At 33.3% G+C, this 19,992-nt stretch overlaps 1 protein-coding gene across 1 annotated transcript in view; it reads right to left on the reverse strand.

Annotated features, from left to right (window-relative positions):
- Positions 1-1,928: 1,928 nt before the first annotated feature.
- LOC124962025 (coiled-coil domain-containing protein 7-like) overlaps positions 1,929-19,992 on the reverse strand; it is a 114,271-nt gene continuing 96,207 nt past the window's right edge. The window contains exons 15-18 of the mRNA XM_047521111.1: positions 12,916-12,981; positions 9,163-9,354; positions 5,081-5,118; positions 1,929-2,478 (exon numbers count right to left, since the gene is read on the reverse strand). Of these exons, the coding sequence (XP_047377067.1) occupies positions 2,472-2,478; positions 5,081-5,118; positions 9,163-9,354; positions 12,916-12,981 (303 nt within the window). The 3' untranslated portion in view covers positions 1,929-2,471. The remainder of the gene's footprint in view (positions 2,479-5,080; positions 5,119-9,162; positions 9,355-12,915; positions 12,982-19,992) is intronic.

Raw genomic sequence — 19,992 nt, forward strand, 5'->3', positions numbered from 1 at the left:
TTGACTCAGTAAGGTCCTTGCCTGTACGATTTGACACCTGACAAGAAAATATGATTAACTAATGCAATAGCCTCTCTCAAAGGTCACAAAATCTTATGGAATGTTGCATTCATCTACTATAGTAATAATAGGTGTTGACATTCCATGGTATCCAACATCCTTCAAAATTGGGTGAATTTCAGGCATAATTCATGTCCATAGAGCACAATTGCCTTAGAATATCTGAATTAAATATGTACAGTGTTCATGAATAATTGCTAATGGATAGTTTCATGGTCATTGATATACCTAGGACAGATTTCTTAAACACACACAGTTTTCTGAGGTATCTCCTGCCAAAGAAAATAGGCACAACAAATCAGTCACAAAATCAATTTTTATTTTTAATGTGGAGATGCCCAAGGGAAGGAACTGAATCTAAAGGAAAATATGTGACATGAAAAAACCAGTCAATAATGTATAATGACTATCTATACTGGGTCCCTGTTCAAATTCATAGTACCATGAAAGAAGACAACGCCATCTTTCAAAGTATTTGAATGACATAGAAGCCACTTTCATCCATTAAGCCAGCCTCTTTGAAAAGCACCTCCACAGTACTTGCTGGTTCAGCATTCCCTGATCACAAGTTATAGGGTGTCATATCATACAAGGGCCCCTCCTTCATGGTTGAACTCCAAGGCGCTTAGGAGTTAGGAGTCAAGAGGAAGAATAGATTCATTTTCTTTTTCCACCCCTTGCTTTGACCTCAGTACATGATGAATACAACGTATTGCCCATTTAAAAGATAGACAATGTCTTTATACCAGGTGATTTTGCAGACATCCTCATCTGACACTGCAGTTGACTGATGGTTAATGATAAGTGGTGGAACTTCGCTAAATTAATTACTTCAAACAACAATCTCAAACATTTCCTGGAGAAATAATAGATTTTTTTCAGGTAAGAACTTGTCTGACTCTTGGAAATGGTCGGTGTCAATGGAAGTGACAAATGACTTTCTCTTTCCTGTTCCAGATATTAAACAGACATTCCCAAAACACTTTCTGTAGCTAGCCAGGAAATAGAGCACGTAATGTGAGTTTATTATTATTATTTTCAGCTCTGTACCTTCACCTTATCTACTTGGTGACCTTATTAATATCTTTCTCCTAGACAATAACATGGAAATTGACATACTCAGAACCAGGTAAAAACCAGAGCTAATGGAGAGACTTATCGAAGAGACTCCCATATCAAAAGGCAGAGACACAAGTCTTTATTTCTGGATAGCCCTGATGGCTCTCTCTCTTCTCCATTTTTGTTATTTTGTAGAACAAGTCTATCAGAACTATGCTATGCTTTTTCTAATAAGCCCATTCTTCCCAATCAGGAAGCTCTCACTGCTACATGGCTAAGTAGGTAATATCTATTCTTAGAATTTCTACAATGAATCCAGCTGTCCCCTGTTCAAATATACCTCTCTATGGAATAATGTCAATTCAGAAGATATTATACCCTCTACTGCTTTTCAGATGATTAGATTTCTTCCAAAAATGTATTTTATGCCTACAATTTGGGTCACCAGTAATGTGCTCCCCTATAAGTGCAACAAAAATAGTTAAATATCATGAGATCTCTAGAGTTTTCAATGGTAATATAACTTTTCATTTATAGGAGTTTATTCTGATAAAAATTAGAAAAAAACTAAATATGAGATTTTAATTTCATAATTAGATAATCCTCTCTCATACCTTCAGTGACTACTCAATCTAAGTTACTATTCCCTGTGACTCTTTAATAGACAGGGATATTTTTATTATTTTCACTTATTGACCTCTAACATTATCTTGTTCATTTGTTTTTATTTATTGCCTAGCTTTCCTATTAAAATGTAAACACATAAAGGGAAAGGATATTATCTGCCTTACTTATCAACAAAACTCAATACCTAGAAAATACTTGGCATATGAAGGTGTCAAAAATATTTGTTGAATGAATGGGTTTAATGACTGAATGAGTAAATTTAATATTAATCATCTAGTCTGTGGATAAAATGGGCATGCATTAACATTCTGCTTTTTTGTATGTTTTTATGCTTTATAATAAACCTAAACAGTATTGGAGGCATACAAGTTCTAACAAAAAGACTTAGAAAGAAGTAGATTGGATTTGTAACTCTGAAAAATAAATCACCAAGAAATAGTTTACATTTTCGTTTTTAAAGGTGTGAATTCCAATGCTGTAAAACAAGAAAAACTAACAACACATATGATGTGAAACAATAAATTATTAAAATCTATTGTTTGATTAAATATTTGCCACTAACTCATTCCCTAAGCCAAAATAAATTCTTAAATGCTGCAAAGTGCAAAAACACTGTACTTTATTGTAAGCAATACCATGTGTCTGCTCAGGTGGAGTCTCCTTACTTCACTCCCATCCACTCTCTGAAGGTTAGGAGACTTTTCCAAAGTATTTCAGAAATTCTATTAGGATCTAAGAAGTAACCCAAAATGAAGGTTGGTGAATAATATTGTGCTTTGTGCTTAATAGTTTGAACTTTTATTATATTTAGCAATATTTAACCTGAAGCTATTATGGGCAATTCTATAAAACCTATCAAATTGAAATAGTCTGTTTCATGTCATATTTCCCATTATTGTCTTAATCAAGACTCAAAACAAAATAAATGACTGGCCTTTCCCTAGACATGCTGTGTAGATTCTAAACACGGTTATCTTAGCCTCAAAACAAAGTTCTGTCCATCTGGAAAATCCTTTGCTTATGTTCTCTGTGAAATTCAACCTATTTCTTAAATTAAATCCTAGTAGCCAGAAGTAATCTACCCAGAAATAACTGTCCTCCTTTTTGATGTAACTTTTTGATGACTTCTTGTAGAATGCATCATTTGTATTATCTCCACTTATTCTGTACATGTCTTATCCACTTTACCAAACTTTGAAGGTGATGGCCATGTATTTGTCACCCTTTACATCCCATAAAATCTAGCATAGTTCCTTACATAGAATGAAGTCAGTTAATACTTCCTCATTAGAGCTCAACTGAATTGAAATGAATTGACATAATACTCCTGATGTTAGAGAATATTACATCAATCAAGTTTCTAAGGGTTAAAAAAAACATTTAAGAGGAATTATTTGCTATTTATTCTATGATTTTTTCCCCTCGTCTTAGAGGTCTTACATTCCTTATCATCCTCAGTCTGTTGTTACCCAATGAACTCTTTGTCATTTACCACTTTCAATTATAACTCTCAAAAGTGATTTATCAGCAAATCAGAATGGCTTTGCTGGCCAGAATGGTTATGCTGGCTCATAACCCCCTCTTGAAGATTTTTCACAAAGGCCTACGGAAGGTGACTGAGGCTGCTTTATCATGTCATTATTGAGGGTAGAGATTCTCTTTAAAATATTTTTTTTTCAATGCTAGGGATCAAACCCAGGCCCTGTGCAGGTTAGGCAAGCACTCTCTCAACTGAGCTATGTCCCAGTCCTAAAATGTTTTTTTTTTTTTCCTTAAAGACAATGTTTGTATTTTCTGAGATGCATTAGTGTACAGTCTACCAAATTTATCACCAACAACTAAATGTTTGACATTAAAACAACTAATATCAAAAGTTATGACTTCATGTTCTTCAGAGTGGCAAATTATTGACTTTCCAGCACTTTCAAAGACTATACTTCACCATGTTCCCATAGAAAAACTAGTAGCATGTCATGCTCTACTATAATCTGAACATGAAGAGTGTCATGCTTCATTTTTATTTCTACACAGCTCATAAGATGATTTAGTTTCCATAAAAGTTGTAGGTAATTAGCAATATTTTTTCTTATTACCTCTTCAATATTCACAATACTGACATTCCACATATAAAATGGAAAGGAATACATTACATGAAAGGTACCCATAATAAGTTTGCAAAGCAAAAAGTAAAACAATGTTCAATTTTTTCTTGAAATATAAAAATACATACTTTAAAATATATAAATAATCTCTACAAACAAGGAAAATGGAACTTTTCAAAACTTCTGGCTATTAATCATCACAGTTACTACCTAATACTTGGTAATTCATCTAGACTGTAATTTAGAAATATTAAAAATGGTAATGAAGCACAGAAATGCATAAAATAATGCATAAGGTAATTCTCTTGTCTTTTCTACATAGTAATCAAAACCAAAAAATTTTTACACATTAGGCTCTGTGAAATCAAGAAGAAATAAATGTCTCATGTACATTTGATTTGAATTCTCAATAATTTATGTCAATGACAGAAAGGAAACATTGACACAGTTTATTTTCATCAAATAAAATAACTTAATGACAGAATCTGCTGGTACTAATACATATAGCTCAGGTTTGCTATTTCTTAATACTATTAATATGGCTAATTATACAGACTCATGAGTGAAAACCACAAGTCTAACTGGATGAATCAATAAACTCAAACATTTATGTACATTCATATATATATCAAGTGACTGAGAAAAAATAACAAACAAAAATGTTTTTAAGTGAATTATTTAAAAATATAGGTCATGACAGGCATGGTGGTGCACACCTAAAATCCCAGTCACTCAAGAGGCTTAGATAGAAGGATTGATAGTTCAAGGACAGCCTCAACAACTGAGAGGCTCTGGGAAACTTAGCAAGATTCTGTCACAAAATAAAAATAAGAAGGGTTGGGGATATGGCTCAGTCGTAAAGTGTTCCTGGGTTCAATTCCCAGTATCAAAAAAAAAAATTCCTATTAATCTAGGTCATGCATCTTGATGATAACTAAACTTGAAACAAGGGTCAGTTCCCACTCCATGAAAATTTAATTGTTTGGGTTTTTAATTTAAATTTTTCACTTAAAATTTTTGATTTCCATATTTTTCAGTCTTTGACAGTTAATGTTTCACACTTTTCTCTATTTAAAATGCATTTCAAAAAATGTGCTTCAAAGATATAGGTACAATATTATAAGCAAAGATATAAATCAACAAGTTTTAGACACTGAATTTTGATTGGATATTTCATCACAGATGTATGAACTGATACAATGAGAAAAAGAACAAAATTTTTTTTTTTTTACCTTTCTTCAATTGGTCTTTGATTTTGGACAACTGAGATCTGTGATAAAGATAATAGTAAATTTAAATATACCAAATATGCATATAAAATATTTACATTAGATCGTTTTTACAAATATCATTCAAAATAGTATTCTTAGTATGACAATTGTGTAATCCTAAGGTTTCAAAAAAGATAAGAAATTATATTTTGGCATTAGAAGAGATATTATCAGGGAATAGGTCACCAAATGATACTTTATATTTCTAAATTAAGAGCAAAGAGCGTTTTATACTTTTAGCTAACAAAATTATTTTAAACATGTTAGTTATCTACTTTCAATATCCATGGAAAAGTTTATAAGGCTAATACATACAATATACTAACATGGTATTCGTTTTTATAAATTTTTATAAAATTTATGACCTGAATGCATACTGAGGTGTGTGATAAAAAATGTTTATAAAATCTGTAACCTTAAAAGTGTGACTTTACTAATAGGCGCTATCTCTTGGGAATATGATAGGTATTTTTCTATAGCAAAAATGTTGATTCTAGGTTTTACTCCAGACCTGAATTTCATCTAACTTGGTTTCTTTTATGCAGAAATTAGCTGGCTTACCCTTACCTACCTGAGGCAAACTTGTGTTTACCAAAGTAATTTTCTTTTCTTCTTAGTCACATTGCTAGTGTATATTCCTAAGTTCCCCCTGAAGTTAAATGTAGCAAAGAGAATGTGAAAGAAGATGATATGTCCCACTTCCAGCCTGGTCAATGAAAATTACTCATGCTTGCTCTCCATCTTCTCTTCTGATAGATGATGTCTATGCCCAGTGTGATAAGAGAAGTCCCATGTAAAGATTGCGCATGCCAGGACACCTGAGTGGCCTTGGAGACAACTCTCTACCTCGAACACTGACCTTTAACTTAAACTATTAGCATGATGAAATAAACTATAATGTTTTAGCCATTATATATTTTGTGTCTATATGTCAAAAAAGTTAGCCTTTATACTAAAACTTATCAAAAGGGATTTTCATATAGCCTACGCAGAAAACTAGGACAGAGCTAAATAAAGATGCTATAATCATTTACATAGTGCTTTACAACATAAAAAGCAGTTTATAAGCCTTATTATATATAAATACATATAAACATATATATATAATACTTTATATTCTTATACAGTATTAATGTCTACCATTAACGATTTGTATATAGCCTTGTTAGTTCTTTTATTTTTGGTACTGGGGATTGAACTCAGGGGCACTCAACCATTGAGCCACATCCCCATCCCTATTTTGTATTTTATTTAGAGACAGGGTCTCACTGAGTTCCTTAGCTCCTTGCTTTAGGCTGGCTTTGAACTGGAAATCCTCCTGCCTCAGCCTCCCAAGCTGCTGGGATTACAGGCGTGTGCCACCATGCCCAGCTAACCTTGTAAGTTCTTGACAGAAGAAATAATATTTTAGTTAATTTTAAAAAGACAGCTCTTCTACTAAAAAAACCTTAAAAGCAGACATGCAAACAATAAAGAACTACTTTCTCCAAAATGTTATTAAGATATATATGACAGACCTTTGTATAATATAATCTAGTGTCTAGAAGAAGAAATCCAAATTTTTTTCTTTACTCCTTTTAGATTTTAGGCTTCCATTCCCAGTACAGGGTGATAAGTTAGAATCTTTTTGAAGACCAGATCCAAGAGCAATGGGCATTTCCAACTCAAAGAAAGCTTTACTGTAGTATGCTAATTTTAAGTCCTTTGGGTATAAACTGAGGAGTGGGATAACTGGGTCAAAAGGTGGGTCAATTCCAAGTTTTCTGTGGAATCTCCATGCTGCTTTCCAGAGTGGCTGAACCAATTTGCAACTCCACCAGCAGTGTAAGTGTGCCTTTTCCCCACATCTACCAATCTACTTGTAGGAAGCCTCTAAAATAGCCAGTTTCATTGTTTCCTACCTCAGGATATTCATGCCAATGACATTGTTATTTGTGGGCTGTTCATGATGCTACTACTTCTAAACTTCTAAAGAAAGTGATGCCATCTCTGAGATCAGGTTTTAGGCATTCCCCCTCTCTCTTGCCCTTGCTTGTATGTTGTAAGCTTTCTCATGGAGAGACCCATAACCAAATGCTGATGCCTCAAGCCAGCAGCCGCCCGGGATCTGAGGGCTAATGAATGCTGCATTCAAACAGGAGCCAGCTGGAAGTACTTCCTCCTCCATTCCACTGGGATCTCAAGATAAATGGAGTTAAGATGAATACCTTCATTACATCTTTGTGAGAGACCCTGAGCCAGAGGGCCCAGCTAAGGTTCTTTTTAGTTATACACCTGGATTCTTAACTTACAAATATTGTAAGACAATATGTTCCTTTTCTGTGAAGGGTTATGGAAAATAGTATTCCTACAAGACAGTTCCCAGAGAAAAACGAAGAGACAGTGTGACTTGGGAGAAGGGAGGGAAAATTAACCAAACATTAAACCTCTCCTAGTACATCCTTTCCCAGTAACAACGGGACCCAAGGGAGAAAGCAAGCTTTCATTCCTTCCCAGTTTCATCCCCATCATCTCCACCAAAAGCAAACATTTACCCCTTCCCAACCACAGTGGGTCCTGCGAATACTGAAATGCTGAGCCCTGAGACTTTTACCCTTCCCCATTGCAGATGAGTCCTAGAAGGAGAAAAGCGAATAGTGAACCTCTAGGTAAAAATGGGTCCCAGAGGAAGGAAGATAAGCAGTGAACACCAACATGTGAGGTTGTCCCAGTGACAATGAGTTTCAACCTTTTTACAACGGCCTTCTCCTGAGTTAAAATTTTGACCTGCACAACTATGTCCCTGACTGTCCAAACAGCATGTCTGCAGTCTCCAATGATTGATTCACCCTCATTGCAAACTATAAAACCCAGACTCCTTCTGTAACCTGGGGGCCATCTCCAGATCCAGAAAATGAACCCTCCCATCCTGATCAATTGACTTCCCAGCAGAATAAAAGCTTGCTGATTCAAGGTCTGTTTCCTATCTCCTGCCTCTGTCATTTGGTCACCATGAGCTTACAGTCTGAACCACTGAATTCTGGGGTGATTTTTATGCAGCAAAAGGTAAGTGAAATAGTACCTGTTATGGTTTGGATATGAGGTGTCCCCATATGAGACAATGCAAGAAGATTCAGAGGAGAATTATATCAGTGATTTAATCCCATCATAGGGACTGACAGAGTGGTAATTGAAATGATAGGGTGTGTCTGAAGGAGGGAGAAATCGGGGCATGGTTTCGGATACATATTTGTATCTGGTGTGTGGACTCTCTGTTTCCTAATGATGTTAGTTGCTTCCCTCCACCACACTCTCCACCATGATGTTCAGCCTCGCCTCCAAGCCTGGAGGAATAGAGATGGCCTTCTGTGGACTAAGACTTCTGAAACTGTGAGCCCTCAAACTTTTCCTCCTCTACAGTTGTTCTGGTCAGATCCTTTAGTCACAGCAGAGAAAAAGCTGACTAAAACAGTACTTTTTGATTCTCAATCATTTTTTAACAAGATGAATTTTAGCAATGAAGAAGGGAAGAAACAATGTTTCAAGAAAAAAGAACAAAATAAGCAAAATCCTGAATGTGACAGAAAACACAGCAAGTTCAATGAACTTAAGTACAATGTAGCTAAATCATAAAATATATATGATATTTCACTTCACATAAAACATATATGTGAAGTGCATTACGAAAGCCTATATAATAGCCTGGAGGTCAAGACTTAGATCTCAGGAAAGGATTGATAAAGTTCAAAGTTCAAAAAATTTCTGAATCCACTGCATAACAGAAACAAAAATAAAATATTTTTAAGAGTATTTTTCCTCCACAATTTTGAATTTATATTTAATTTTACTAATTTATACCAGAATATAATTAGTTTTCAAATCCTATTTTCTTCTGGTTCTCAAATCTCAGATCTCAAAATCAATATATACTTAATTTACAGTTTGTTATGCAAGATAATAATGACTTGATAAACCTTGAAGGAAAAAGCAAAACAAGTAAGTAATAAAATGAAAGATAAATTTATTATAACATACTACTATCTCTATTTTGGTTACTTCCTTACCTCTTCAATTATATCAGTTGTCCTTTGTCCACCTGAATTTGAAACAAATGCTGCCCTTGTCTCTCTGTCCAATGGCATAGTTTGTGTTTTATCAGAACCCATTTCCATTGTTTTGGTCTTCCCTTCGCTTTTAAGAAACTCCACACCTTGATTTAGGAAACGGTCAAGTTGAAGCTTACTTCTTTCTGCTTCCTGTTTTTAAGAAAGTAAAACCTGTGAAGCATTGCTTTCTGTAACATTTTCCTGACAATACTATAACTCCCAGGAATCCACATTTATTTATACCTATATGATTTCTGTTTTTAAAAATCTAATATTATTATTTTCATATTGGCAACTGAACTCAGAGGCAATCTACCTCTCAGCTACATCTCAGCTCTTTGTTTTTTTTTGGGGGGAGGGGGGGTGCTGAAGATTGAACGCAGGGCTTTGTGCTTACAAGGCAAGCACTCTACTGACTGAGCTATCTCCCCAGCCCCCACATCTCAGCTCTTTTTATTTTTTATTTTGAAACAAGGTCTTGCTAAGTCACACAGACTGGTTTAGATTCTCTGGCCTCAGACCCCAGAGTAGTTGAGATTACAGGTAAGGCTACCACATCTGCTCATTTTTATTTACTAGTCAGAGGAAACTAAGTTAAACCGTTAGAATAATCAAAAGTTTAACACTTCCATACTTAAAATTAAAAGCTGTAGAACATTGTCTACTGCCTCTACTCAGGCGCAAAATCAAATGGCCAATAAATCCTGGACTGAAACCTCCAAAATTGATGCCCCTAGGCCAGAAGTTACAGAAGTTCTGGTGGAGTTGCTGAAATTTGTTGTATTCTAAGATGCCTGCCAGAGTGACTTTATTACAATCCATCTGCATGCTAAATCACACACTCCCCAGCACCCTGAGAGCTGACAGTTGCCATGATACAACTAAAAAGAACCATAAAAGGAGTGAAAAGAGGTGGTACCCAAATTACCAAAAAATTCCCCCCATCCTTTATGAGTTTACTCCTCCTCTTTATTTCATTTCCCCTAAAATCTATAACTTTCACATCTCCAACAGGCAGAGAAGTTGATTTGCAAGTTTATCTCCCAAGAATACATATTCCTTCACTGCTAAAAAACAGACAAAAACTTCCATTTATTATCATTATTATTTATTATTTATTTTATTTTTATTTTTGGTACTAGGATTGAACCCAGAGGTGCTTAACCACTGAACCACATCCCAGTCCATTTTATTTTTTATTTTGATACAGACTGGTTTTGAACTTTTGATCTTCCTGCAGTTGCTCAGATCACAGGTGTGCACCACCACACCCAGAAAAACCTTCCATTTTCAAAGGCATTTTTTAATACAGAAGTGTTTCTCCAAGTTTCTATTTTTTAAAGATTCTAATTATTATAATGGGAAAAAACTAATAACAGGTAATTAATATTAAAAGTGATAAAAAGGACAACATCCATAATAACAAAGAATGAAACTGGAAAATAAGCCATTTTATTCCTTCTAGAAAGAAATTTTTCTTTAAAATGTCACTTTTTTATAGTTTTTATTAGAAAAATACATAAATAAAAAATAAAATTCACAAAAAGTCTCACCAGGAAGAGAAAATCACTGTTAACCTTCTGATGTATAATCTTATATTTCTAAATATAACTAAGTATACATATTTTTAAATTTTTATTTATATTGAATCCTACTATACATAGTCATATAATGTGCTTCTTTTAAAAATATTTTTATTTATAGATGGACACAATACCTTTATTTTATTTATTTAAAAGTGGTGCTGAGGACGGAACTTAGTGCTTCGCATGTGCTAGGCAAGCACTCTACCACTGAACTACAACCCCAGCCCACAAAATATACTTTTTAATTAAATACTGTAGGTATGTTTCCATGACAATAAACATATTTATCAGAGTAGATAACATAATGTATTTGGTAATATACCATAATATATTTAATAAATTCCTTATCAGTGGATTTTTAAGTCCATTTCAAAACCTTTTCTATAAAAAATATTACTTTACACATATTAGTGTAAAATTACCAAACACTTTTTTCTTTTTGTAAACTTTTAGAACTTGCTTAATGAAATGGCTAAATATTTCCAAGACTTTTGATATATGTTTTCCTTCAGAAAAGTATAAATTCATACTGAAAATAGAAGTGTGTTAAAGATTATTCATTTCAGCATTCATCCCAAAATATAAGTATTTCTGTTCCTTAAATTTTTGCTAAAAAGTTAGGTTTAAAAAAACCTATCCCACTGTTATTTTAAGTTGCACTGATTCAGTAATTAGGGAGTTTGAATATATTTGTATGCCTTTATTAGCATTTCTGAATATGTATTTCTTACTTGTGTTACATATATTTTAAGAGAAGGCTATCCATATTTCTTATAGGTTTGTGAAATATCTTCATATAAAATACAAATATCTTTCTCTTATCTCTTTATCTTGTTATTTTTACATAAAAAGTTTTAAATTTATATGAAATCAAATAATTAACATATTATTTTAAGGTATGGTGCTTTAGCCAATACCATTTAGCTGTTATCCAGTGTTTATCTAATATCTTCATGTTTCATTTATTACTTTTGGATTTTAAAACAATCTGCAATTTATTTTGGTGTTTTTCATGAAAGAGACACCTAGCTATTTTTCTCTAATGTTTACTTTGTGTGGCTATTTTATCCTTCTATGAAAACTTTAATAAACTAAAAGTGTATAAAATACTAAATTATATTCATTTGAATTTGTTTCTGGTATATCAATTTAGGAAACATGGAAGTCAAAATATTGATAATATTGAACTTCCAAAACCGAAATTGTAAATTTGTTTCTTCACTATATCATTTGGTAAAGTACTGTCATTGTTCTTCATGTAAAGCTCTCTATTTTTTTTTTGTTAAATATGCTATCCTAATATCATGCTAGACTAATTTTTGTATTATAATTTCTTAACTATATAAAGGAATAACTATTTTTAAATAATTTTGGAAAAAATAATCTTTTGCTCTATTATTTTCTATTCTAAATCAACTCTTTGTCTCAATTTTTAAAATTATATGACTAATATTGTTACTTAAATTGTATATTTTTATAAATATATATAGCATGCAAATCATTACATTTTTGTCTATCCACTTATGAAAATGTTTGTGGTTTCTTTCATTTCTTGTCTTATCATTTAGCTAGAATTTGAAAAATAGCATGAGAGTAAATATCTTCATTTTACTGAGTTTAACTGAAATGCCTGCAATATTTAAATTTGAAGTTTTTTGTCTTTGAATTTGAAAAAGATTGCTTTGTTTTATTAAGAATGTTTACTTTTGCTGGGTGGGGTGTTGCACATCTGTAATCCCAGCAGCTCAGGAGGCTGAGGCAGGAGGATCACAAGTTCAAACAACAGTCTCAGCAACAATGAGGCACTAAGCAACTCAGTGAGATTCTGTCTCTAAATAAAATACATAATAGGGCTAAGGATGTGGTTCAGTGCTTGAGTGCCCCTGAATTCAATTCCAAAAATAAAAAAGAAAGTTTACTTTTTTCTAGTTTACTGTTTTTGAGAAGAATGAATATTATATTTTATTAATATATTCATGCTACATAAAATAGTATTTTAAAACTCATAAAGTAGTATAAAAAAATAGACCTATTTGCCTATAAGGTTGAAATTATTCATTTGAAAAGTTTCTTATGAGTGTGTTCTTCACTTACAATAATTTTCAAGTAACATGATATCCTTTACCTGTAAAGCCTGTTTTAGTTGTTCCTGAAGAACTTTGTTCTCAGTTTCCAGAGCAACTGCTCTTTTCTAGAAAGTAGTTAGAGAAAAAGGTATTCACTTGTGTATTTTTTATTAATTTATTTTACAATTACCACATTTCTAAAGTTCATAGAAAGTCAAAACTATGGTTGAACACATATATTTAACTGCATATTTCTCAGGCACAGCTTCAGGTAGATATTACCTAAAGATTTCCCACAGACAAATTGACCATGAATCTTGTAAACTACAAGTACATTAAACATTTTATTTCTCCTTCTCTCTAGACCTGAATATGTAAACAGGAAAATTCCAAATGTTACTAAAAGAATCTTTATTCACCACAACATAAAGAATTCTAGTTTTATTTGAATAAGTGAGGTCTATTACACATGAAAGATCTCAGGAATTTTCCATCAGATGAAAGAAGAACATATCTAAAGTCCCGAGTTATGCTTCTGGTAGGTCAGAGCATGTTTCTACTAAATAAACCATGCCACACATAACAACCATGAACTCTGGACAAAAATGCAAATAAACACTAATGAACAATCAAGGGGTAGTAGAGTCTTGAGTGGAAAGTGACTCTTGGAAGAAGAGTCCTAGGTAGATATTCATTTTTATGATTTTAGCTTGAAAACAAGCCCTCTTGAAGTCATGCAAGGTATATACTAGCTAAAGAATGATCCAGTTGAGCCCAGTCAACCCAAAAATCAATGAGAAATAATTAACCATTGATGTATTAAACCCCCAACTTTTGGTGTTGTCTGTTATAAAACAACAGATAAAATATAAACATGTACTTGATGAAAAGAAAGTCTTTTAAAACTTGAAATAAGTAGAGAGGAATAAGTCCATAAAAGACAAATCAACAATGAAAATGTGAACTAAAAACATTTTGGAACAAAAAAACACAAAAATATCTATGAAATACAAATAAAGTTTTATTCAATAAAAAAGTATAACTGAACAAAGCTTAAAATAAATGAATTATACAATATACAATGAAAATTAGCAAAGGAATGAAAAATAAACCAAAGAAAAAAGTAGAATCAATTTATAAAGATAAGGCTGAAAGTAACTAAATAGAAAATAAACAATATCAAGAAATACAATAGCAAAACAGCTAAATGAAACCCAAAACTGGTTAATTAAAAACAACTATAGTAGATAATCCCTTGAGATAACTAAATAAAAGGGAAAGAAGGGAAACAAGTAAAAACAAATATTTTCGTAAACTGAAAAAAAGTGGCAAAACAGTATAATGAACAACAGATACAAAACAAATAATAAAGAGAACACTAATGTAGAGTAAAATTCTATTAAACAAATTTATAAAATTAAAATGGATGAATTTATATCAAAATGAAAAAAGACAAATAGATTCATCAATTATCTCACAAGAAATTGAAAGAAGCCTCCAGATTATTTTATAAATTCCATATATTCTTCAAAGTATTTTCCCTTTTTGAATTCCAATTAGAATGCACTATATTAGTTTGAAAGATAAATGCATTGATAAAATTAAATCTTCCCATTTGGACACAGTATAATTTAGATTACAAAAAAAATACTTACAAGTCTATATTAATAAATTTATGTAATTTAGGCTGGAGATGTCTAGCATGCCTAAGAGTCATAAAAAAATTCACGTAACTTATAACTAGTTTGATTATTACTGAGTTAAACTACTTCAAAAACACACTCATTCTACCTGACTGAAAAATCCAATCTCTACTCCAAAATTTATCTCAATAGCTAGAAGAATAAGCTCAATAAAATATGCCGAGTGGGTCATTTCTAAAATTCTTTAATATGATCTCATTTTCTACTCAATCAAATTCAAACTACTGATGTCATTAATAAATACTACCTACTAGGTTTCCTACTAACTGTTCTGTTTAATTGAAAACTCCTATCAGACTCAAGCACTGAATTTCCCTTAAGTAGTCTTGCTACTTTATTTCTATCTTTCCATAGTGTTACTCAGACATAGAAATCCCTCCTTTTTCAAACTCCAAATTCTTCACTACTATCTCATTTATTATGCTGGAACTAGTTGGAAACATTATGTTTCCCATGCTTATGTACTATATTTCAGCTTCAAAATCCTTTAGCAACCTTGAATTCAGAAAAAAAAAACAAATTTGTATTTATCAGTTCTGTACCTCCTGTATAATACATTACATAAGATACAGGATATTTATTTAATTTTCTCAAGTACATATAGAATGTAATTAAAGTTATTGTTTATATTTGCATTATAGACTTCACATTTGGGAGTAGACAGTAAAGAGTTTTTACAGAAAAACAGGGCTCTTAACACTATGCATAGGAGATATATGTAAAGGTTCTGCACTTTAGAAAAGTGATGACCTTTGGAAACAAAGAACAAATGGGAATATCACATTTGAATTTGTGCTTGTAGTCATTTTAGTCCCACCTACAAAAAGAAAGAGGACTTGGACTATCTAGTCCAACCAGAATACATCTCACAATTCTACATACCTGGTCAATTTATTCCAAATCTCTTCTACAAATATGGGATAATAGTAACTGCATCCAGGTATGAAAATATGGTGTGCATAATTTAACCCATAGAACATTAAAATATGTATAAATATTTCCATTTTCTAAAATGTTTAATTAAAAATAAATTTCTTGGCAGTCGCAGAGCAAGCTGGCGGGTGAGTCAGGCTGTCTACATCACGGAGGTAGGCTGCGGACAGCTAACCCACCCAGCCAGCAGGCCAAGGACAGACATCATAACTGAGCAACTCTGCCTGAACCCTGCACCTAGCTCGGAGACATCAGAGGTTGGTCAAAATTACAGAGTGAGCTGGCGGCTGAATCAAGCCACCTACATCATGGAGGTAGCAGGCAGGCACCCAACCCGCCTGCCTTGCGGAACTGGGAAGCAGGTAACCAACCCGCCCAAACACCAGGCCAAAGACAGACACCATCACTGAACAACCCCGCCCAACCACCAGATTCTCTCCAACACGGAGCTAGCCAGAGGCTTCTTTATAGGCCGGTGCAGGCATTTTGAATTACTCCTGAGGACATGGCCATCATCATTGGAAGGGCAATTCCCTTCCTGAGACACCTACAGGAGGCTAGAGGACCTTTGACAAGATCCAGGAGCCAAGAAGAGAAGGTATTGAGAGACTCAGGACCAACTCAGAGCCACCCCGGAATACACCCCACCTGAAGGCCATGACCCCTAGAAGGCCAGCTTCCTAGTGGAGCACCACATTATCAAGTTCCTCTAAGACTTCAGGCTACTGAAGGCTAAGAGGTGAGTTATTGGAAATCTATAGAGACAATATTAGTTAATATAGGAAATCTGCAATATCCCAGAGTTTCACTTCTAGAGGGGTAGATACCTGAACAGTATGAGAAAACAAGGGAAGAAAATGTCCCAAACAAACCTAGATGGTATAGCAATAAAATCCAATGACAGCATGGCAGAAGAAATATCAGAAAGGGAGTTCAGAAAGTACATAATCAAAACAATTAGGGAAGCAAACGAGGAGATGAAAGAGCAAATGCAGGCATTGAAGGATGAGACGAAAGGAAAAAATCAGGCATTGAATGATCATACCAATTGACAGTTAAAAGAGCAAAAGGAAGTAAAAGATCATTTCAAAAGAGTTAGAGATATTGAAAAAAAACCAAACAGAAATCCTTGAAATGAAGGAAACAATAAACCAAATTAAAAACTCCATAGAAAGCACAACCAATAGGATAGAACACCTGGAAGACACAACCTCAGATATTGAAGAGAAAATATTTAATCTTGAAAACAAAATTGACCAAACAGAGAAGACAGTAAGAAATTATGAACAGAATCTACAAGAACTGTGGGATATCATGAAAAGGTCAAATTTAAGAATAATTGGGATTGAGGAAGGCTTAGAGAAAAAAAACCAAAGGAATGAACAATCTATTCAATGAAATAATATCAGAAAATTTCCCAAATCTGAAGAATGAAATGGAAAATCAAGAATAAAAGGCTTATAAGACTCAAATCCACAAAATTACAATAGACCTATGCCAAGGCACATTATAATGAAAATACCTAACATACAAAATAAAGACAGAATTGTAAAGGCTGTAAGAGAAAAGAATCAAATTACATTCAGGGGAAACCAATATGGATATTAGCAGATTTTTCAGTCCAGACACTAAAAGCTAGAAGGGGCTGGAAAAACATTTTTTCAAGCTCTAAAAGAAAATGGATGCCAACCAACAATCTTATACCCAGCAAAACTTACCTTCAGATTTGACAACAAAATAAAATCCTTCCATGATAAACAAAATATAAAATAATTTACAAAAAGAAAGCCAGTATTACAGAACATTCTTAGCAAAATATTCCATGAGGAAAAGATGAAAAACAATGATGTAAATCACCAAAGGGAGGAACTACCCTAAAGGAACAACCAAATAAAGGAGAAACCAAGTTGTGTCAAAAAAAGAAACAAAAATGAGCCAAATGACCGGGAATACAAATCCTATCTTGATAAAAAACCTGAATGTTAATGGTCTGAACTCATCAATCAAAATACACAGACTGGCAGATTGGATTAAACAGAAAGATCCAACAATTTGCTACCTACCTGCAAGAGATTCATCTCATAGAAAGAGATACCCAAAAACTAAAGGTGAAAGGATGGGAAAAAACATACCATGCACACGGACACAGCAAAAATGCTGGAGTATCTGTCCTCATTTCAGATAATGTGGACTTCAAGCCAAAATTAGTCAGAAGGGATAAAGAAGGACATTACATACTGCTTAAGGGAAGCATGAATCAGCAAGACATAACAATCATAAATATCTATGTCCCAAACAGTAGCTCATCCATGTACGTCAAACAAATCCTTCTCAAATTCCAGAAATCAAATAGACCACAACACAATAATATTAGGTGATTTTAACACGCCTCTCTCACCACTGGACAGATCTTCCAAACAAAAATTGAACAAAGAAACCATAGATCTCAATAACACAATCAATAATTTAGACTTAACGGACACTTATAAAATATACCATCCAACCAAGAGTGAATACACTTTCTTCTCAGCAGCACATGGATCCTTCTCTAAAATAGACCATATATTATGCCACAAAGCTACTGTTAGGAAATACGAGAAGATAGAGATACTACCTTGTATTCTATCAGATCATAATGGATTGAAATTACAAATAAATGACAGGAAAAAACAGAAACTACTCCAACATCTGGAGATTAAATAATATGCTACTGTATGATGAATGGATAACAGAAGATATCAGGAGGGAAATTAAAAAATTCTTAGAGGTAAATGAGAACAAAGAAACAACATATCAAAATCTCTGGGACATTATGAAAGTACTTCTTTGAGGAAAATTTATTTCATGGAGTACATTCAATAAAGGAAGAAAAAAATCAAAAAATAAATGACCTAACACTACGGCTCAAAGCCCTAGAAAAAAGAAGAACAGAGCAACACCAAAAGTAGTAGAAGACAGGAAATAGTTAAAATCAGAGCTGAAATCAACGAAATTGAAACAAAAGAAACAAATGAAAAAATTGACAAAATAAATAGTTGGTACTTTGAAAAAATAAACATAATTGATAAACCCTTAGCCACACTAACAAAGAGAGAAGAGAGAACACTCAAATTACTAAAATTCGGAATGAACAAGGAAATATCACGACAGACACCAGTGAAATATAAAACATAATTAGAAGCTATTTTGAAAATCTATACTCCAACAAAATAGAAAAACTCAAAGACATCAACAGGCTTCTGGAGACATATGAATTACCTAATCTGAACCAGGAGAACATACACAACTTAAATAGATCAATTTCAAGTAATGAAATAGAAGAAGTCATCAAGCCTACCAACAAAGAAAAGTCCGGGACCAGATGGGTTCTCAGGCGAGTTCTACAAAACCTTTAAAGACGAGCTCATTCCAATACTTCTCAAAGTATTTCATGAAATAGAAGATGAGGGAACCCTCCCAAACTCATTCTATGAAGCCAATATCACCCTGATACCTAAACCAGACAGAGACACATTGAGGAAAGGAAATTTCAGACCAATATCCTTCATGAACATTGATGCAAAAATTCTCAACAAAATCTTAGCAAATTGCATACAAAAATATATTAAAAAAATAGTGCACCACGATCAAGTGGGTTTTATCCTAGGGATGCAAGGTTGATTCAACATTCAGAAATCAATAAATGTCATTCACCATATCAACAGACTTAAAGTTAAGAATCACATGATTATTTCGATAGATGCAGAAAAAGCATTTGATAAAATACAGCATTCCTCCATGCTCAAAACACTAGAAAAAATAGGGATAGTGGGGACATTCCTTAACATTGTAAAGGCCATCTACGCTAAGCCCATGGCTAATATCATTCTAAATGGTGAAAAACTGAAAGCATTCCCCCTAAAAACTGGAACAAGGCAGGGATGCCCTCTTTCACCACTTCTATTCAACATGGTCCTCAAAACTCTAGCCAGAGCAATTAGACAGAACAAAGATATTAAAGGGATACCAATAGGAAAAGAAGAACTCAAACTATCCCTATTTGCTGATGACATGATTATATATTTAGAGGAACCAGGAAATTCCACCAGAAAACTTTTGGAACTCATAAGTGAATTCAGTAAAGTAGCAGGATATAAGATCAATGCTCATAAATCCAACACATTTTTATACATAGGTGATGAATCTTCAGAAAGAGAAGTTAGGAAAACTACCCCATTTATAATAGCTTGGTAAAAAATAAAATACTTGGGAATCAATCTAACAAAAGAGGTGAAAGACCTCTACAATGAGAACTACAGAACACTAAAGAAAGAAATTAAAGAAAACCTTAGAAGATGAAAAGATCCCCCATGTTCCTGGATAGGCATAATTAATATTGTCAAAATGGCCATACTACCAAAAGTGCTATACAGATTCAATGCAATTCCAATTAAAATCCCAAGGATGTACCTTACAGAAATAAAGCAGGCAATCATGAAATTAATCTGGAAGAATAAGAAA

This window comes from Sciurus carolinensis, chromosome 12, assembly GCF_902686445.1.
Source record: "Sciurus carolinensis chromosome 12, mSciCar1.2, whole genome shotgun sequence".
Classification (NCBI taxonomy): domain Eukaryota; kingdom Metazoa; phylum Chordata; class Mammalia; order Rodentia; family Sciuridae; genus Sciurus; species Sciurus carolinensis.